The sequence below is a fragment of the Lathyrus oleraceus genome, chromosome 6, assembly GCF_024323335.1.
Source record: "Lathyrus oleraceus cultivar Zhongwan6 chromosome 6, CAAS_Psat_ZW6_1.0, whole genome shotgun sequence".
Classification (NCBI taxonomy): domain Eukaryota; kingdom Viridiplantae; phylum Streptophyta; class Magnoliopsida; order Fabales; family Fabaceae; genus Lathyrus; species Lathyrus oleraceus.
Genome location: NC_066584.1, coordinates 237,215,842 through 237,238,500, shown reverse-complemented (window position 1 = coordinate 237,238,500; position 22,659 = coordinate 237,215,842). Strand labels below are relative to the sequence as shown.

Below are 22,659 nucleotides of genomic sequence, written 5' to 3'. Positions count from 1 at the left end.
TATTCAGGATGTGATCAACCTGTATCTCAGTCTCCTCTTCTTCTTCATCAATAACGTCGACCTCTACTTCTGCTTCTGGGTTGAGTTCATCTGACCATTGTGCATCATCTGCAGCATCTCCACCAACTGGATCCTGATCTATTAGTTGAGACTGTTGAGACGGTATACATGGCTGTAGAGTAATGTACAACTCGATACAATCCATGCCTGAATGTTCATGACTAAGAAACATGCTTTCAACATCTTCATCGTCTCGTATCTTTAGGGGGAAAAACTTGCATTGACCATTCTAAAAAAATATAGGATTCTGATATGTCATCTTTGACACATTACCTGATGCTATGAAGGATTGTATTCTTTTTTTGAAATGCAAAAAGGTTGCATTTCTCTTCATCGTGACTCTAATGGTATCAGTGTTTTTAAAACAAAAACCATGAATCTCAGACTCAAAAGTTTCACCGTTGCAGTGAACGTTGATACTGTATAATGATGAAGATGACATTTTGGAGATGAAAACTATTTTGCAAGTGCAGATGAATGTGAGTGAAGATGCTAAGTATTTTGCAGATGATAAGTATTAATGTGAGTGAAGATGAATGTGAGTGAAGATGAAAAGTATTTTGGAGATGAAAAGTATTTTGCAAGTGCGGATGAATGTGATAGTAAGACACTTAAATAGATGGTATCAGTGTCTCACATTGAAGCTAGTCTGAGATACCGTGTCAAGCATGCAAGTAATTTCAGAGATGAGGTGTCTGTCATGCAAGACAGTGTGACCTGATGTGTCAAGCATGCTAGCTAGTCAAGAGTTGATGTGTCTGTCATGCAAGACAGTGTGAGTTGATATGTCAAGCATGCTAGCTAGTCAAGACTTGATGTGTCTGTCATGCAAGACAGAAGTGAGTATTCAGCATGCAGGATACTAGAGAGCCACGTGTCTGAGATGATGTGTCAATCCTGCAAGACAGTGTGAGTTGATGTGTCAGCCAGGCAAGCTATCAAGAAGGTAGTCATCAGCATACAGGAGACAAGACAGACACGTGTCGGACACCTAAGATGGTCAGAGATGATGTGTCAATCATGCAAGCCATCCATAAGTGTTTTGTTCAGCATGCAGGAGACAACAATGCCACGTGTCAGACATGCAGAAGGTGGCGCCAATTGGTTTGGCGCCTACCTTTAAGGCTTGTACATGGTCGCCAATTTGAATGGCGCCCCCATGGAGTCAGTCCTCGAAACCAAGCATTCAGAACTAGCCTTGCATGCATGTACCCTATGGTGTCGCCAATTTGAATGGCGCCCCCTCCTTAATATTGTACATGGTCGCCAAATGAGGTGGAGACACCATGCAAACACAATTTTTCATGCACTCCTCCATTTGCCTATAAATTGATCCACTCCTTCAACAATTCTTCCACACCAACATTCTCACTACTTCATCTACATTTCTCACTACTTCATCTACATTACTTCTTTTACAATTTCATCTTCAACAAAATCTTCCATTTTCATCTACACCAACTCCCCAACAATATGTCTTTACTCACAATGGGCGAAGCACACAGAGGAACAGTTGCAAACATCGCGACATACGTAAGTTTTTTCTTATACTTCTTTTTTATGTTTCATCTCCACCAACCCCATTTTATTTTGAAATACCGACTTAGTCAAGTGTTACATTATTTCTATTATAGGATGTCTCAAGGTTTCGCACTCGAGTCCACGAATTTGTCCCAATGGACCCGATGATTCAACCTTATGTTGAACTCGCCGGTTTTGGTCACCTTAGCAAAATTATGTCTTGGTCTATAGATAACAAGTTCATTCTAGCCTTATGCGAAAGATGGAGGCCAGAGACACACACATTTTGGTTTCCAACCGGTGAGTGTACCGTGACGTTAGAAGACGTCTACATGCTTTTAGGACTACGAATTGAAGGCAAAGCTGTTAATGGTAAGACCAACTTTCCAAATTCAATTTGCATGGAGCTTTTAAACACTGATTTGTTAGATGATAATGCTAGGGGACAAGGTATACTACTTTCACGCCTAAAGTCATATTATAATAGTTTTTATTTAGATGAGCATTCTACCGAAGATGCTCGAATCATCAAAACTAGGTGTTACATTATGTTGTTACTAGGATCCTTTTTATTTCTCGAAGGTAGTGGTTCTAGCATGCATATTATGTACTTACCTTTACTTAGACATATAGATAGAATAGGTAGTTATAGTTGGGGATCCGCATGTCTAGCCTATCTCTATAGTTCTTTGTGCAAAAACTCCCACAAAGATACTTCTACATTTTCTGGATGTGCTGTTTTGCTACAAGCATGGGGATGGTCAAGACTACCGTCTCTAGCACCGGTCAATAACAACCCCTTCACTTTTCCATATGCAAAAAAGTAAGTTGTTTAAATTGCTATATCTTTACTTCCTTCCTTACAGTTTATTACCCATAACTAATTTATTTTAACTTTTTGGTGTAGATGGTCGGCACGCGGTATGAATTACAGCAGATGTCTGAGACACTGTATTACTTAATATCGCAACCTGTTGGATCACCTTCGACCGGCAGACGTAAGCAAAATAATTACATTATTTCTTCATATTATGTTGACTTTTTCTACATTCATTTAAATCCTATTGTCTTTAACATTTCAGTTCATTTGGCGTCCATACCTTAATATGGATCATGAGCATCAGATCAACCCTGAAGACGCAGCTGTATGGACAACATGCACACCGATAATACGGTTCACAACAGTGGAGCTGCACAACACCGATCGTGTGAAGCTGTAGTTTGGTATGGTCCAGAATATCCCAGATCCCCCAGCTAGCCTAGGAGAATGGCATATGCATAAAGTGAACGACCAATGGAACTACAACCCTTGGCAAACCTTCGCAAGATTAGAGTGTCGCAAGTGGAAGCACCGTCATGACCATGTCTTAACTGACGCAGTCATGCCAAATGAGGTAAAACCAAGTCGTACTTATATGGCTTGGTATAGATCAGTTGGATTTCAATTCATCGCCGATGATATGTACCTCTACGACCCACGCCAGACAAGTTACACACAAGAAGGCTCAACATCTAACCCCCAACAACATTCTCAGCCCGGTTACTCACAACCACCTATCCGACAAACTTTCCGTTCCACAAACACACAAACATACAACCAAAACATGCCATTCACCCAACCCCAAAACCAAGAACACCCCCCATACCACCACCAACAAATGGACCATCAACCTTCGACCGAACATCGCTTCGCACCCACACCATCACCCTACCAAAGTCGCCTTACCCAAAACACTAACCGCCCCATCACCTACCGTAGCCAAGAACCCCAAACATCACAATACCAAAACATCCCACAACCATATCTCTTCCAAACACCCCAACAACCTTTCCAACCTTTCCTAGACCCATCATTGTCACCCATGTCCCTCTTCAACCGTCCTGGTCGCCCATCCATGAGTCAACCACACCCCAACTTCTCTGGCATGGGTCATGAGCTCAGCTACGCCGGTACACCATCATTGAATACTGAAGACTATGCTGAGTTGGCTGAATACCTCAACGGATCTTCTCCTGTAGGAGGTAATGACGCTCCTGGACCATCAGATGAACAAACACCGGTGCAAAATCGTCAACGTGGGTTAGGGCCAAGGGTTAGGGTAGCTAGGGGATGTGGGACCGGAGGTCGGTTAGGTGATCCCGGTCATCACCATTAGGATTCATTGTGTAAAATCCAAATTTTATTAATATCAATTCGTATTATGTCAAATTTATCTTTGTGTAAACTCCAAACATTAGGTTTCTTTCATAATTCTAAAATAAACACATATCATAATACAAAAATTTATAGGTTAGAAACCCAAATTTTATTAATATCAATTCGTATTATGTCAATTCGTATTATGTCAAATTTATATTGTTATGTTGAAGGGCTTGAATTTGGTCCCTTTTGGCAAAATTCACATACACATATTTTGACAGAAACCCTAATTTTAGGTCAAGTTCGCAAGGACCTACCTCACTCATTTTTAATTATTTTGAGGTGGGACCAAGGGCATTGGAAAATTTAAGATGTCTACTTCACTTGTTATGTTGGACAAAAATTCATAACTCTAACACAAACACATGCAATAATACAAAACATTATAGGTCAGATAACAGATAAAATGTCAAAGAGTCCAAGTTCAGGTGCCCATACCTTTCTCATAAAAATTGCAAATGATGCAAAACTTTAGTCCAAATTCATTATCTTGAAAAGATCTACAACTTTTATGTTGAAGGTTTTGTCATTTGAGGCTTTTATCATTCAAACTAAAGGGCTTGAAGTTGGTCCCTTTTCGCAAAATTCACATACACTTGTTTTGACAGAAACCCTAATTTTGGGTCAACTTCGCAGGGACATAACTCACTCATTTTTAATTATTTTGAGGTGGGACCAAGTGCATTGGAAAATTTAAGATGTCTACTTCAAATGTTATGTTGGACAAAAATTCATATTCCTAAAAGAAACACATGCAATAATACAAAACATTATGACTCAGATAACAGTTAAAAAACTCAGAAGTCCAACTTCAACTGCCCATAACTTTCTCATAAAAAATCCAAATGATGCAAAATGTATATCCAAATTCATTGTCTTGAAAAGATCTACAACTTTCATGTTGGAAGTTTTTTCATTTGAGGCATTTTTAAGGGAGGCGCCAATTGGATTGGCGCCCCCTCTTAAAAATTACACATAGGCGCCAATTACCTGCCCTAGCCAATCCAATTGGCGCCTCCTTGCAATTTTTAAGAGGGGGCGCCAATCCAATTGGCGCCTCCCTCTAAAAGTGGGGTATATTGGGAAATTTTTTGAAAACTGGGTTATTTTGGAAATTTATTCGAAAAAGTGGGGTATATTGGTAAAAAATCCAAATAGAGTATCCAAAAAGTTAAAGTTCAAATCACCTAAATAGAAAAAGACATTTTTAATTATTATATATACAAAAATAATAAATAAAACAAGATGATATTAAAATATGTAAAGAAAAAATAAATACAATTCATTTTTTTCAGGATTTTCCTCATGTAATAAATCACAAGAAAAAAAAATTATAAATAAGAATAGAAGGTTATGAATGGAAAACCAGAAGGGGAATTATTACATGTACATTTTGCACTCAACACAACTCAGAGTAGAGGTACACATTTTTCAAGGGTTTTTCCGGTAAGTTCCGATGGCGAAGTCATCCTCTTCGTCGTCGAACTCTGAAAATTCCGGCGAGCTTCTCTGCGTCGGAACTTTAGAAATCGCCACTCCCAAACCCGTTGGATTCCTCTGCGGCTCAATCCCCGTTCCCACCGATAAATCTTTCCACTCTTTTCATTCCGCTCTTCTCCCAACCCCGCAAACGTACTCTTTCTCTTTCCATCTCGATAATCAATTTACTTGTTTTGTTTAGATTTCAATGCGTAATTGTTATGATTATTATTGTTCAGTGATTCTTTTGATATTTTCAGAGTCAATGCTCCGCGATATCGGTACCGGATGTTGCCAACTGAAACGGACCTGAATACTCCTCCGCTTCTTGCTAATTTCCAAGAAAAGGTTCTTCCTGTTGGTGCTGTTCAGTCCAAGGCAACTGCAGGAGGTAATTCTTTTTCAACATTCTTCAAAATATTTTTCTTTATTGTATTTGCTTGCTCTTGATAATTGTCTCTTTTTGCCGGGTTTAGAAAGTATCTCGATAGAGTTAAGATAATCATATTCTTTTCTCAAAACTTGCACTAGAAGATAAACTTGCCACTTAACAGGTTTATATTGATGGCATAATTATATTAGATGATGATGTGGCAAAAAGGTATATCTCTTAATGGAGGAATTAATAGATTAGTTCAAGATAAAAGGCCTTTGGAAATTGAGTTATCCCATTGGATTAAAGAGGTATATATTTTTCCCTCAAAGGAAATATGTTTTTGATCCCCTAGAAGATAAATTGAAGTAAGATTGTAAAGATACTAGGCAACCCATTGAATAGAATAGTATAACGGGGAATGATGAAAAGAGAGTCCAATGGTGGAGAATGCCCATCTTATATGCTAGTCAGGAATCAAATATATCTGGCACATACACAATGTAATATAGCATACGCAATTAGTGTGGTTGCATGATCTGCGAGTAAGACACTTACAAACTCAAGCATAATTCTATAGGATATTAATTCAAGACTACATCTAAAAGAAGACTACCATTCAAAGCGTGTAGAAACCTATCAATGTTGGTGTACATGTATTCAAATGCAGACTATGTAAGATCAATAAACGGGAGAAGATGAAACTAAAGGTCTATTTGGGAGTTGGTTTTTTGAGGATTGGAGGTGAAGGTTTTCGAGGGCTATGTCTATATCTTGAATTGTGTTTGATATGTTTAAAAAGTTTAAAAAAGAATATACTACATTAGCATATAAAATCAAATCGTTTTTTAAACTTTTTAAAAATATACACATTTCAAGATATAGACGCACAACCCTCTAGCCTTCCCCTCCAAAAACCAACTCCAAACAGACCCTAAGGGTACTGTATGTTCTCACCTGGTAATCTGATAATATGGTGGAATGAGCAAGATCCAGTCAAATGTGAAGCCATGTTTTAAGCTTTGACACAAGGAGGAAGTTTGTGAGGCAATTTGTAATTTATAGACCCTAAGGGTACTGTATAATGTTTAACCAGGCAACTACTTAAAAGTGCTTTCAAGATCTTATTGGAAGCCCAATCAATTTGAGGAATGTTGTGTACGTGTGATTACTTTCTTTTTTATGTGCAGACTTTTCTTAAACCATATCTGTTATTAGGCAGATTATTCTCTGTAGTTATTATAGGTTAGTATTTATTGGTTGGTAGATACTGAAAGAAGATTGTAGTGAAATTCTGATATATATCTAGTCTAGTTCTCCATACTAGACTTTTACATTCACTGATGTTTTCTTTTGATTCGACATCGTTTCGGTTACAGATTTTCCATGGGAAAGCACTTCCATTGCGTCAAATTTCACTAGAAAATGTGAGGCTCTTGCAGTGTCTGGCTTTGTCGACTACGGCGACGAGATTGACATAATTGCTCCAGCAGACATTTTGAAGCAGATATTTAAAATGCCATATTCCAAGGCTCGGCTGTCGATTGCTGTTCATCGCATTGGTGATACTCTTGTTTTGAACACTGGGTATTTGTCCTATTGTTGACTCTATTCTGCTGCAATGTCTAACTTCCACTATTTAATGCTATTGCTTATAATTTGCTGCTCACAACTATCCTTCTAGTCCCTGATAGGTTTTTCACTTCAGAAACTTGAACAGTCAATTGTTTTTTGAAAAGCGTTGGAGAATTTATATCACTTTTTGATTCAGAAGAAAATATTAGTAGTTGAAGATTTTATATGTTTCAATAAGAAGGAGATTTTATAGACAACTCTAAAGAATCATATTCTGGTCTTGGTGCATCATATTTGATCCTGCGGTCTAGTATGATATACTGCAGTGTTGATTTTTTTTCTCTAAACAGTCATTCAGAAATAAATTAGCTCTTCAAATTTTTTATTTAAGGTTATTGCATTAGGTTATGGTGCATTTGTTTGATTGAATACTCCATTTCTGTAGTGCACTATTCGACTGGCTTCCTTTTCTTTTAGCAAATGTCTATGTTATAATCATAATCATGCCTATGATTTAGTGACAATATTTGTGAACTACAGGCCGGATATTGAAGAGGGTGAAAAGTTGATTAGGCGGCATAATAATAACCAATCAAAATGTGCAGATCAATCTTTATTTTTGAATTTTGCTATGCATTCAGTCCGAATGGAGGCCTGTGATTGTCCACCAACTCATCATGTTTCATCAGAAGAGCAATCGAATTCTTCTGTTTTTCCTGGAAAAACGCCCCATATTGTGGTACAGAATGATGATGTTGTTCAAGCTGAAGGATACAATTGCCATTCTGACTACTCACAGGTTGGACAGGACAGCTTATTTTGGAGTAGCAAAAAGAATAGGAGAAATAAGAGTCATAGTTCAGTTAATAAGGTGTCACAAGTTGGTGAAAAACCCAGATCATCAATGCAAGAGTCTGAAAAACAGAGAAAAGTTGGTAATGATAACTTTCTAAGGGTTTTATTCTGGCAGTTTCATAATTTCCGTATGCTCCTGGGAAGTGACCTGCTTTTATTCAGTAATGAAAAGTATGTTGCTGTGAGCTTGCATTTATGGGATGTCAAACGACAGGTAAGAATCATTTCCTCTAAAATTATCATTTTATCACTGTAAATTGCCAATGTTTGTTTTCTCTATTTTGACAGGTCACGCCTTTAACTTGGCTTGAAGCTTGGCTTGACAATGTTATGGCAAGTGTACCAGAGTTGGCCATATGTTATCATCACAATGGTGTTGTTCAGGGATATGAGCTTTTAAAAACGGATGACATTTTTCTCCTTAAAGGGATATCGGAGGATGGAACCCCTGCATTTCATCCGTATGTTGTCCAACAAAATGGTCTGTCTGTTTTGAGGTTTCTTCGGGACAATTGCAAGCAGGATCCTGGAGCTTATTGGGTATTAATTTTTAATTTAGACATTTGATGCTTTTGGGTTTATTATGTTAAATTTTTTTAGCAAATTTGTTGCCATGAGTAATGCTACCAATCCTGGCTTTGTATTTTGCAGCTTTATAAAGGTGCTGGTGAAGATGATATACAACTTTTTGATCTTTCTGTTATTCCGAAAAGCCATTCCTCTAACAGTAGTGATGATGCTTCAAGCTCCTTGCCGTCACTAATCAGTAGTGGTAGAAGTGATGCAGTATATTCCCTGGGAATTCTTCTCTATCGAATTGCTCACAGGCTTTCACTCTCAATGGTGTGGAAGAATTAGAACTATTTCTGGGTTAGTCCTGCATTGAGTGGTTTCTAACCGCTAATGACTAACTATTTTATCTTTTGCTACAGGCCCCAAAAAACAGGGCTAGGTGTGTGAGGTTCTTTAGACAGTGTTTGGAGTTCCTTGATGACTCTGACCATCTGGTATGTTTTAGGAATAACACAATTGATGTCTTATCTGGCCCTGTTTGTGTGGTACTTCCAATTATCTTCTGTTGAAATGAATGTATTTCTAATTAATATTTTGGTAAACAGGCGGTACGTGCAATTGCTCACGAACAATTTGCGAGGCTGATTTTAAATTATGACGAGGAGTTGAAATTAACTCCTGAATCTCTAGCGGTAGAATGTGAACTATCTGTTACTGAAGCCAATGAATCATCTTTGGATGGTGAAAACAGTAATTCTGAACTAGTTGCCCATGAAATGTTTTATCTGCTTGCTGATGGAAACTCAAGTGAACACAGGAATATAAGTGAGCACTTAGAATCAGAAGGTCCTGCAAAGATGATTTCTGAAGCACCCAATTCTGTTTCTGGGGAACTTATACCAGCCGGCAACACAGAACTGAGCAACCAAGGAGGGGTTGAACCATGTTTGTCTTCTGGTGTTAGGCCTTCGGTATGTGAAGTAAGTCCAGTTTCCGAACCTGTTGTTCAGACGGTTGCTGATCCAATCTCATCCAAGTTAGCTGCTGTACATCATGTTTCCCAGGCCATTAAGTCTTTGAGATGGATGAGGCAGCTTCAGAGCACTGAACCAGAGATGATGGCTCAATTCAATAATAATCATGACACACCACCATCATCGTTTAATGTTTCTGTCTGTGCTTGTGGGGATTCCGATTGTATTGAAGTTTGTGACATTCGAGAATGGCTTCCAACGTCCAAGTTGGATCATAAGTTGTGGAAGCTTGTTCTTTTGCTTGGAGAATCTTATTTGGCACTAGCAGAAGCTTATAAAGAGGATGGCCAGCTTTATCAAGCCTTAAAGGTTATACAGTTATCGTGTTCTGTTTATGGATCAATGCCTTCACATCTTGAAGACACAAAATTTATTTCTTCAATGGCTAGTTACTCATCTTTAAAGAGAGAACACATTGATATGAATGAAAACATGAAATGGTTGGATGATAGAGAAGAGGAGCCTGTTTATGGATACATAGAATGGAAATCTTCTACCTACCTTTTCTGGGCCAAGGTATGGGTGTTAGTTGGAGATGTTAAAATTGAATTCCATAGGATAAAGGGTAAAGAAACTTCAGCGCAAGATATGACAAAATCTGCTACCACAGGATTGAGAATGTCATCTGAGGTTGTGAAGGAGGTAAAAAGACTGAAGAAGAAGCTGGTGCAGTTGAACCAGAACTGCAGTTCATGTTCCTTGGTAAATTGCAGTTGCCAGAGTGACAGAGCTAGTAGTGGAAACAGCGCAAGTAGCAGTAATGCAGATGTAACCTTGACTTATGGTAGAAAGCATAGTAAACGATTGTCTTCTAAAATTGCCAATCTCTTGCCTGCAAGAGACTCAGGAGACGAGTTCATTCAAGACAAGGAGAGTAGAAAAGATTCTGATGCTGAATATTTTGAGGACAGTAATTATGGTGGAAGCTTGGCAGAAGTTGAATCCTCAGCTGCTATGAACTCTAGAAATGTTGAGGGATCTTCTGAGACAGACAATTCATGCTCTAGTGCTGTCTCTCAAACTGAAGTTAATTCAAAGGAAACAGGAAAAGCCAAAATTGGTGGGATATTTGAGTACCTAGCAGAACCTCTAGTTGGAGATGTAGAACACAACCTATTGAGTGCTTTGAAATGCTATGAAGAAGCTAGAAAAGCATTCCTTAAATTTTCATCTGGTTTGTCAGAGTTACAATCAGTGGTTAGAAAAAAAGGGTGGGTTTGCAATGAATTAGGCCGAATCAGAATTGAAAATAAAGAACTGCATAAAGCTGAACTAGCATTTACTGATGCTATAGATGCATTCAGAGAAGTTTCAGATCACACCAACATAATATTGATAAACTGTAATTTAGGACATGGAAAACGGGCCCTTGCTGAGGAGATGATATCTGAAATGGAAAATCTTAAACTACATAATATCTTCCAAATTGCATACAATCATGCATTGGAAACTGCAAAACTGGAATATAAAGAATCTCTTAGATATTATGGGGCAGCAAGGTTAGAACTAAATGCCATTAAAGAGGACACTGATACTGGCACAAGCAGCTTAAGGAATGAGGTACATACACAGTTTGCTCACACTTATCTGCGGCTTGGCATGCTTTTGGCAAGAGAAAATACTACAGCCGAAGTTTATGAGAATGGATCATTGGAAAAGACCCGTAGTCATACCAATTCCCATGGCAGAAAAGCAAAGAAAGATCTAAGAAAGCATGAAATTTCAGCTAATGAGGCAATCAGGGAAGCATTATCCGTTTATGAGTCCCTAGGGGAGCTACGCAAACAGGAGGCTGCGTATGCTTACTTCCAGTTGGCTTGTTATCAGAGAGACTGTTGTTTGAAGTTTATGAATTCTAACAATAAGAAAAGTGGTTTGTCAAAAGGTGAAAACAGCATCATGCAACGAATCAAGCAGTATGCATCTCTTGCAGAGAGGAACTGGCAAAAAGCCGTGGATTTCTATGGCCCCAAAACACATTCTAACATGTATATAACTATTCTGGTGGAGAGATCAGCTCTTTCATTAAGCGTTTCAACCCACTTACACTCCAATGTGGTATTTTTCTTGCACTTTCACACAGTAATTTGATTTAGATTAGTGCTTTTTTCTAGTTTGGTAATTTTCATTGAGATACTTAACTCATCATTTTTCTTACTCTTTTTTGGCTACTATGCAATCTACTATCTAGTACATGTATAGAAAAGGGTTTCTTGATTAGTGGCATAATAGACAGGGTCCCTTGATGTTTTCAAAGCCATTGCAAAATTAACTTAGTCCCTTCCCTAGCAACAAAAAGATGATAGAATTCTTGCATTTTGCTTCTTTATTTCCAGCTTATATTTTATCCTTATTGAAATTTGCTTAGTGTGTGTCGAAGGAGTTGGTTGGGTTGAGGTGATATGTTAGATATGAACTGCATATATATTTTTAAGTGCTAGATTTCGGCTATCTCCTTTGGCATCTGAAGGATGAGAATAAAATGATGAAATTTCTTTTAATTTGCTGACTTGCATTTTTCGGAGCCAGTTAATTGCCATAAACCCAAACAAAAAAATTGTATGGAGTTCTAAACTACTATTGAAAACCTTTAAATAGTTTTATTGGAAACTTTGGTTTTTGATCAATCATAGACCCATAAATCGATTCCAGACTTTCAGTTTATGTTTCTGACATTTGTTAATGCTTTCTAATTTTTTTTCCAGATGCTGGAGTCAGCTTTGGCTCATATGTTTGAAGGACGGCATGTTTCAAATACAAATATGGACACTTTCAGTATCAGCTATCCCGAACTTCATGCAAAATATTGGAGTCAGTTGCAAGTGCTTTTGAAGAAAATGTTGGCCACGGTGCTTTCGTCGAGTGCAAATAAATCTCTCTCCCAACCATCTTCAACGTCTAGCAGATCTGGTGATAGTCAAAAGATCAAGGAACTGTACAAGATGTCCCTGAAGGGTACTGACATGGCTCAACTGCATACTATGTACAGCTTGTGGATATCATGAGAGAAATTCATCCAATGGCATTGTGGATATTATCATAAGAAATTTATCACGTCATTTTTCTGTTGTTTACATAAGTTGTAAGTAATTTGTTTGCCACCTCTTTCTGATAATCTTGTATTGATATATCCTACCGTCTGCCGTTGTTATGCCGTTGTTACTGTTGTAGCTATTGCTGTTGTTGCATTGTATATTGTGTTGTACTTCTTTTTCCATCAGTTTTTGCATGCTCGGCTGTAATTGACTCTATTGTCATTGTAGATGTCTAATGATTTGGTTTGAGAATGTCTATTATTCATATTAGGAGCCATTTAAATTCCAGCATCCATATGAGTTCTTTAAATAGGTCCCATTAATTTTTTTATATTATAGTATATTTTTAAATTATTTAAACAACTCAACTATAATTTTTAAATATCTATTCAACTTATAAAAAATTCTAAAATGGGATATACACCCACATGAAATGTAATATTTTAATATTAATTAAACAAGAAGAAACAATGAAGAAACGGCAGATGAAGGAAAGCTTTTCTCTCTCAAATATCCATTTAGTTCTGACATCATAACTTAATAATCTGTGTAGAAACGGCATAAATACGACGATAAGTATGCTCTTACTATCTACACTTGTAGGTCTTGCAAAGACTTTGGCTCTAAAACTTCGCTGGGGACTACACCAATCCCAAATAGCTTAGGGTGAGATGATGTTTTGAGCTGTGTTTGTGTTCTGATGTTTAATTTGAAGCCAATTAATCACTAATATTCTCTTTCATAATCTCCGAATTCCCTTTGATACTTTCTCTCGCATATGTAGTACTTATCGGGGGAACAAATCTTCTTTTTCACTAGTAAATTTTAATGTGGTCTTTTTCTTCTTTTCTAGTTTTACGTGGGGGGTCTACTAGCAAACACTATGATGTTGAAATCCATAACAGTTGTAATTGTGAGATTTATGTTAAAATTGTGTACTTGAGATTGATTTTCCTTTTATCTTTTATAGTAGCCCTTTTAGGGTTTAGAATCCTAAAACAACAATGATCGATCTTAGAGGACACTTGTCAGTAGGTCGTGTGACCTTGCTATCAAATGATTCATGATGGTCGGGAGACCATGATATCTTGTGTCTCTAGGACAAGTGTATATTCTAAACCGTCTCTAGTGGTTGGATGCAGGTGAGCTGAATCAAAATGAACTGGACCTCGCCCAGACTAGAACAATAGTCCCCTAAGTTTGTACCAGTGAAGTCGGGGCATGGCTTTGCTTGTAAACTCATCCAAATTGGTATGATCCATTAAAGAGCTTTGGACACACTATAAGCTTCCAGCATTTGTATCATAAGTTCTCTTTGGGGAATTCTTTGAGTCTAACAAACTTTATAATCAATGTTGTTCTAGCCGCTATCAAAATATGACGAGACTTGTTAGGTCTTTTGTTGCTCTTTCCTTCCGTGGTTATGTGCTATGCAAGTTATAAAGTTATTTGTGATTTTGATGATGGCAAAAGAGCAAATATAATCATAAGCATAATTAATATAAAAGATAGAAGTTATAAGAAAATGAAGCTAATCAAATTTCAGTGTTGAAGAGCAAAAACATGTAAAATACAATAATCAACATCAAAAGGAACTAAAATTGTGAAAACTCGCCTAGTCTCACGCTTTATTATTTTATCTGATTTTGATTAGTAGTGAATAAATAAGCAAGACTATTTATGCAATGTGTGTGTGCGCGCACACACACATTCACACACACTCACACATATTTACAAATCTTCATCTATTTCAAAATCTCTAAAAAATTTGCTTTTTCCCCTTACCCAATTGATTAGGAGATGTCTTGACCAATTAAGAAAACAAAGTCTTATTGTCTAATCAATTAGAACTCGTATCTAATCGATTAAGGAGCGAACTCATCACCTAATCAATTATGAACCCTTTTAATCGATTAGGATGCAAACCTGAATTAAGGGTTTCTTTATTTGATAAGTCTAATCGATTTGTGCCATATACTAATCGATTAGAAAACAGCCAGAGCCCATGAAGTATTTTCTTTTGGAGCCAAAATTTTCCCTCTATAAAAGAATCTTGTACACTATTACAAAACACAAATTTTCCGAGTTCACACTCTTGCCCTTTGTAGCTTGAACATATAACAAATGCAACTATTCTCGATTTCTCAATTTTCCTCCCCCCTCTCCAAACTCACAATTGTCTTTTATTTTATTGCCCATCGATAGATGAATGACTCTTGGTGAGCAATGAGCTTAAATTAAGCTAGAGAACTTCTAGAACCAAATAGTGAGATAACAAAACTTATTGCTATATATAAAATCCCTAAGTTTAGTTAAGAACCTCGTGGGCCAAGAATGCTATCAAGAAGCCTTTTCCTCTCGGTGTTAGTGTCAGCCAAGTTAGCATCGACTTCCCCAAAGTCATAATTTTTCAGCAGATGACATTGATGAGTGATCCAAAAATCTTGAGTGGTAGTTTTCTTCTCTTTTATTACTTTACATTGCTTTAGTGCTGATAGAACGAAAGGCCGATACAAAAAGTCATAGTTATGTTATATTTATTTGTTTTGAGCAATAATTGTAATTCAAGAGTATAATTATCTTGTATATTTGTAAGTAACAATGATGTTGCAAGCTAAACCTGTGAAAACTATTGGTGCAAGGAAGGTTATTGGGATGATCCTGGTGTAAAAGCTGAAGTTGTTTAGTGAATCTCAATGGAAAATTATCTGTGACACGGAACACATTTCAAAAACATGGTTGCATCTAGCCGACTTCATGCCATTCACGTGTAAGTATGTTTCGAAGCATAGTTGCATTTAACCAATCTCATGCCTTATTCATATGAATATGATTCAAAGCATAGTCGCGTCTATCTTGTTCTATGCTAAATCATTACAAGTGAGGTTCAAAGCATAAATACCCAGAGCTGAGATCATGCCTCACTGTTATGAATTGAATGTACAAACACAACAAGTTGAGCCAATGCTTCACCTGGACAAGCACACTCATATTATAGCCACGTGCGGATGGCCCAACATTTCGCCAAGACAACGCATACATCTTAACGCGACATGCTCACGAACAAAGAAACCATAAATGGCTTTGCAAATGACTCATGGATATTTACAATTTGAGAAAATATTATTTATTGCTCTTTGTAGCAGACAAACCATGCAAACTGCAAGACTCGAAAGCAAACCCTAGCTTTCCTCAACTCTCAACTGGCTAAAAACCACGGTTAAATAGAGCACAATAGAAACCGAAAAGCACAAGCATGCAAAAGGTAATGATTTACATAACATAAATATTCTGTACAAGCCAAGGCCCGAAGCCTGGAAAAATATTACAGGAACAAAACAAAACCAAAAGAAAACGAGGGACACAAAGACCCTCAAACGCCAACTTTTGAATCCAATCCTCTTCAAGAACCGCTAGGAAAGGATCTAACTAGTGAGCAATGATAGAAGGTCGGGACAAAATCCTCATGCATGTTCCAACGTTTGATCCAAGAACGGGTACATGAATTCCACAACCTGCTGAAGGGACTTTAGAGATTTTGGTCACGCAACAACCACTTCTTACTTATGGCCTTTCATAAAGTTTACTTAATCATTCTTCTTATGTCAAAGAACTTCTCAATCTACTTTGAACTCACATCACACATCCGCCACATATTCAGAAGCCTTATTCCAACGTTTCTCCCCCTCAGTAAGAGAAACCTTTGATTATGTTATCCGAGCAGCCAAAGTTAGTGGAAAACCGTACCAATCCACCTCTTCTTGCAAAGAGTCAACAAGCTCAGCCTTTTCCCCCAACTCCTTCTTACCAGCGGAATTTTACTGCTTAAGGATCTCACACTTCTCCTTCAGCTCATCTTGCTCCCAAGAAAGGTCACTAGAGCCTAATACATTGTCCCGACCAGCAACTACCATCAAAACTAGTGATTCATCCCTAAATGGGGTACAAGAAGAATCTGCAAAAAAACCTTGCATGTCAGCTAGAGATAGACTCCAGAAGAAAGCTAGGTCTTCAGTGGACACATAAGCACCAAACTCCTTAAGGGTGATGGGTACCCGAGATAGAAGAATAGCAAGAAGCTGAAAGAAAGGAGTAATATCCACAGACTCAGTGTCCTCCGTCAAACGTGCCCGTTTGGAAGAAACTCCTTTGATAGGAGTAGAGAACTATCACCCCAAATATTTTTGATAGGAGAGAGATGATGAAGGCTCACGAACAAAGAAATCAACCATTGTAACAATCAATTGTTCTACCTAAGGATTTATACCCGAGATAGTATTCATAACTATTGTCGAGGTAGTAACCGTAACCGGAGCCTGAACAATCAAAGAAGGAACAACTATGACAACAGAAGTCAGTGTCACTCGGTAAGATAAGCCACTTATTAGTGCAACACCCTAAACCCCACGCAAAATTTTAATGCATAATTTAATTAAAAATATGACTACAAGGGTGTAACACACATCAAAATTCAATCCTGCTCCGTAACATTAGTTATAAAACTTATCACACAACTTTTGTCATCACCTGTTCACCTCCTTTTAGGGTATCATTGCAGCGGAATCAATCAAACAATTTATAATTACAATTTAAGGTATTAAATCTCATAACTTAAAACTTCATAATGCAATAACAAATATCGTGATGTTTAAATCATCACCATATATACCTCATCGAAACATAATGACAAGTTTGCTAAGACAAAAGAAATTAAAAAAAATGTTCCCAACTCAACGTTACATTGACCAGAGCAAGAACCTACTAAAAGAAATGACAACAACAAGAAGCCACTCCAAGAGCTACCTTCCACTTATTGCAACAATACTCCCGAGTATCTGCACGATGCCCATGTAAAGGCAACATTCAAACAGAAAGGGTGGAAATATACTTCAATAACCAACAATGAAAAATAAGTGAAAGTAAATTATTACATAACATCAAGATACACAATGCTCAATCAACACCAAAACACTAAGTATTCTCATCCAATAAATACATCATCAACAATCAACATTATGCAACACTTATGCAATGCACTTAACACCGGCTCGACATGCATGTTGTACCAAATATGAACACTTATGTTCATCTCACTCCATGATCCCCACCATATGATCGATTCCCTCTTGGAACCGGAGCACACCAAAACCACTACCATCACCATAGGCAGCCCTTCACTAATCCTCCACAATAGGAATTAGCTACTCGTAAACCGATCCATCATTATAGGATCGAGGCTCACCAAAACTGGACCCAAGCCCATACACCATGATGCATGACTCTCAAATAACATAAATTAACACCACGAGGTTCACCACAAAAGATCCCCCAAACACATATTATCATTCATGTATTCACATCATTTTTCATGCAATCCTCAATTCATGTTATAATTCCATTAACATCAACAAACTGCAACAATTCATCACAAATCATTACATGGAATTCATTCATATCACTTTATCCAAAAATAACATCAAATTATCACATTCAATGTAATGATTCATTAACTAACCAAACAAATCATCATAAATCTCTCCACGGTTGACAATTGACTACTATGAGTGTAACCTAGCCTTAGGAAGCCTATAAGCCCTTTAAAATACGTTAAAAAAAGGTTTTGTGCTGAAAAATTAAGTTTTTAAGCGAAATAGTAGTCTATGTGTCGACACATACGATCCAAGTGTCGACACGTACGATCCATATGTCGACACATAAAATAATTTTTTTGCCTATGTGTCGACACATACAAATTACAAGTCGACACATGTGCTGCATTTTTAAAGCCTGTACATTCTGACTCATGTGCCGCTTGCATGTGTCGACACGTGACCTTCATAGGTCGACACATGACATTCATAAGTCGACACATGACCTTCATAGGCCGACACTTGACCTTCATAGGTCGACACATATTGTGAAGTCGACACATGACCTTCATAGGTCGACACCTGACCGTCATAGGTCGACGCATGACCTTCATAGGTCGACACATGACATTCATAAGTCAATACATGACCTTCATATGTCGACACTTGACCTTCATAGGTCAACACATACTATGAAGTCGATACATGACCTTCATAGGTCGACACATACTGTAAAGTCGACACATGACCTTCATAGGTCGACACTTGACCTTCATAGGTCGACGCATGACCTTCATAGGTCGACACATGACATTCATAAGTCAATACATGACCTTCATAGGTCGACACTTGACCTTCATAAGTCGACACATGACTCTTATAGGTCGACACATGACCTTTATAGGTTGATGCTTGACCTTCATAGGTCGACACATACTGTGAAAATTTCCAAAAAATAAGCTTTTTGACCATCCAAACACTCTTAAATGTACCAAAAACTCATACCACGAAAACCCATCAAATAAAACTCATTTTTTATGGTTATAACTTCCTAATTCATCATCTACTCATAGTTTTCAAGAGTCAACATCATGTTACCGCATATCATCATACTCATCATCTTTAAATCACTAACAACACAATCAAGGTTAATTTTTTTTAAATATCTATCAATAGCATATCATGATCAACAACATCAAAACAACATATACATACATACAATACACAAATTTCACCCTAATTCATCATACAATCAAAGTGATAACATAACATCAGAATTGAGATCTACAATACTCAATCCTAAGTAGGTCAAGGGTTCCTCCATCTACCCCATATATTTTAACACCCATTAAAGAAGAACGTCTCCCCCTTACATGATTTCCTGCAAAAGCCCTTTCGATTTCCTAGAGTTCTTCAACCTTAAGTCTTTGCTCTCCTTTTCCAAGCTTTTGATACCAAGCATGCAAACCCTCTTTCATTTCCACCTCATTAGAGGAAAGATGACTTTCTCTCATTAGTACTTTAAAAAACCAGTACTGCAAGAGCGAGCAAATCCCACTAGGGCCAAAGACAAATAGTAGGCAATGTGAGCCCCTAGAGACATATGTTTCACTAGCATGAAACAATCAAGAAAATCACCCTAGTTATTGGTAAAAGAATTGAATAAAGAGACATGGGGGCGAAGAAATATCAATCCCTGATCCCGAACATCATCCAGAAAGGCGTAGGCCGCATAAAAGAGATAAAAAAAGCTCCAAAGAAAGTTTCCAAGACTTACGCTCATCACAAAGTTGGAACACCTGCATATAAGCATAAGCTCTTTGATGAATTTATGAGGGGGAAACCCTTTGATAGTTTATAGTAGCTACCTCGAAATCATAAAAAGGAAGACATACCCCCAGCCTAGTAAAAAGGCATTCATACAAAGGAACCAAGCAACCCTCAAAAGAGCTGTATATCTTCTCTGTCGGGGCTACTAGTAGAATAAACCAATCTGAAGGGTTGCCAACCATAATATCAACATTTGTTACAGCCTTGGCATTGTCCAGGATGGAAGGAGTCCCAACCACTTCGGTGGCCACCCAACGATATCTATTGGCATTGTCCGACTCAACTAACCAAAGTCCCCTTCATGACGGTTCATCAGCTTTAAAATGATCATCGAGACCGATCCAAGACACAATGTTAGACTTCCCTAACACTCTAAACGGCGCACGATTCTGGTGTCTCTAGGATCACGACCATTCATTCACCTATACAACTAAACAAAGATACTAGCACGCTCCCTCATTTGGTAGGAAACGTCTATTTCCTCCTCAGTCAAGACACAGGGAAGCAACTGTTTCTCAACAAAACTCTCACCCCCATCAGCTTTATCTGAAAATAGAGTCTCCTGAAAGAGCTCAGTCCGAAATAGAAACTCTAGACACTCTTTTTTTTCCAGAATTCTCAATCATAGAAATGATCTTCTATTAAACACCCCCACTAGCAGAGGGAATGAAGTGCGATTCAGGTTCCATTCTCCTCCTTGAATAGGGAGAAACACTATCTTATGAATCACTGTTTATGTTAATAATGTTATTGCCTATTGTAATGAATAAATAACAAAAGCTTGAATGCAAAATCTGAAGTGAAGAGAAGATACCTTAAAATGTGATCTTGAAGTTAGTGAAGCAAAAAAGAAGGCTAACAATCGAAGCCTTGGAGCTTTGAATGCATGACGACGGTTACTCTTTGAAAAATAATCTAAGAGAAGAGGGAAAGACTCAAAGGGAACCAGGGAAATTCAAACCAACAAGTTAAAATTCCCCCAAATTTCCTCCATCCTTATATAGGGGAAGACAATCGAGCGATTAGATTGGAAGTAAGAAGCAAACACGGATCAACGATCAGATTTTATCTTCAGAACACAACCAGACTCAAGTGCACTCAAGTGCACAGTAAGTAGCGTCACACTACTCTCTACCTTTTCCAGTCACACGTCAAGAGAAAAACGGAGAAATGTTTCAATGACGGGATTACATTTAATGCCCATGTTACCCATTACTCTTTGGCAACACCAAAGCGATGCATGTCCATACCACATACAACCATTCCTGAAGGCCAACCACGACTACTAAAAATACTCCCCTAGCATCTAGAGAGCCTGGCGATACTTGGGGGAAATTGCTCAGTGCTGGCCAAAGGCCTAATAAGATAAGGCCCACTTATTCTGCCCGCTCCATTGAGCCCAAGGTATAAGTACATTCATAAAGGGTTTTCAGGTACATAATTTCTAGTCCCGTCTTTCACTATAGTTATCTTGAATCCTAACTGACTTGGGCATTGAAGTGGTAATCATGCAGGTACCCCCTAGATCCATCATACCGGAGATTAGCAAAGCGAGTTCAAGATCAATGTCTCCGATTCAAGAAGCAGTACGATCACAACCTCCAATCCAAGGTGTCACATCACTGAATCTCTTAGGAAGCCTCACTCCACCGTAGTTTCTACAATACTCACCATTTCAGGTTTCGCAAAGGAAAAAATTGTATAGCATGAATGCAATTAATTTACATGTGATATTAGAGCATGGTTGTAGAATTATGTGATTCTTCACAAGAGTTGAAATTTTCCTCTCAAAGTTTATTATGACTTTAATAACTGAATTTTGAATTCTAAAACTTTATTCCGCTGTGTATGTTGCGACTACCTTTCAATTAATGCATCATGTGAGAGTTATTCAGTTTTATGTCATGCATGTCGTGTGTGTATATATATATATATATATATATATATATATATATATATATATATATATATATATATATATATATATATATATATATATATATATATAATTTTCAATGACAACTTTGTACTTGGTGTATTATATGTTTTGTATTTGTTATATAAATTAAATATGCTTAAATAGTCTGTTGGTCCCTATAAGTTAGGGAGTTTTTGAATTTGATCATTGTAATTTTTTTTTATCTGAGTCCCTATATCTCACTTTTTGTGTTGGTTTTGGTCTCTAAAATCAAAATTCGCAGGTTTCGTGCGGATTTCACTTTGGGTTTTTATGTGGATTTTAGTTTTAAGAACTAAAAACAACATAAAAATGAGATATAAGGACTCAGACCAAAATAAATAAATTACAGGGACCAAAATCAAAATTTCGTTAACTTAGAGGGACCAAAAGACTATTTAAGTCAATTAAATATTATAAAATTTTGTTAATCACTAAAGTGGCTATACCTGTAAGTTTATTTAATTTTTTAAACATAAAATTTATTTCAATTATCTAAAATTTAGATGCTAAAGTTTATGGTTAATTTTTGAGTTAATTTGAAAGTTTATTGTTATTAGACATTTTTGGATCGCTCAATGGTTGATTATTTGTCATTATAACTAATGAACATGAATGTTGACAATATATGTGTCTTATTAGTTTTATTTATATATCCAAAGATAATGAATTTATTAATGCATATGTCATGCGAAATAAATGTTAAATTAATATCATCATTATATTTATTATTGTGTATAGGTGGATCTTCCAAAGAGAAAGATTAGTATACATAGAATGATTATTAATTAAATTTTAAATGTATCTTTCAACTCAAAGTATTCCTATCAATATGGATTAATTGCAGCATCTGTCCCA

The 22,659-nt window shown here is 37.2% G+C and overlaps 1 protein-coding gene across 2 annotated transcripts; it reads left to right on the top strand.

The window, feature by feature from the left end:
* Positions 1 to 5,128: 5,128 nt before the first annotated feature.
* LOC127091501 (uncharacterized) lies at positions 5,129 to 12,897 on the top strand. 2 transcript variants are annotated; one of them, XM_051030159.1, is made up of 9 exons: positions 5,129 to 5,413; positions 5,521 to 5,651; positions 7,013 to 7,220; positions 7,749 to 8,277; positions 8,352 to 8,603; positions 8,715 to 8,906; positions 8,996 to 9,070; positions 9,182 to 11,668; positions 12,316 to 12,897. In XM_051030159.1, exons 1-9 carry the CDS (start codon positions 5,238 to 5,240, stop codon positions 12,613 to 12,615), a joined length of 4,350 nt encoding a protein of 1,449 aa, XP_050886116.1. In that variant the 5' UTR covers positions 5,129 to 5,237; the 3' UTR covers positions 12,616 to 12,897. The 2 variants fall into 2 exon arrangements, with proteins under 2 accessions (XP_050886116.1, XP_050886117.1); XM_051030160.1 differs by lacking the exons at positions 5,129 to 5,413; positions 5,521 to 5,651 and having other exon boundaries at positions 7,046 to 7,195.
* Positions 12,898 to 22,659: the final 9,762 nt, after the last annotated feature.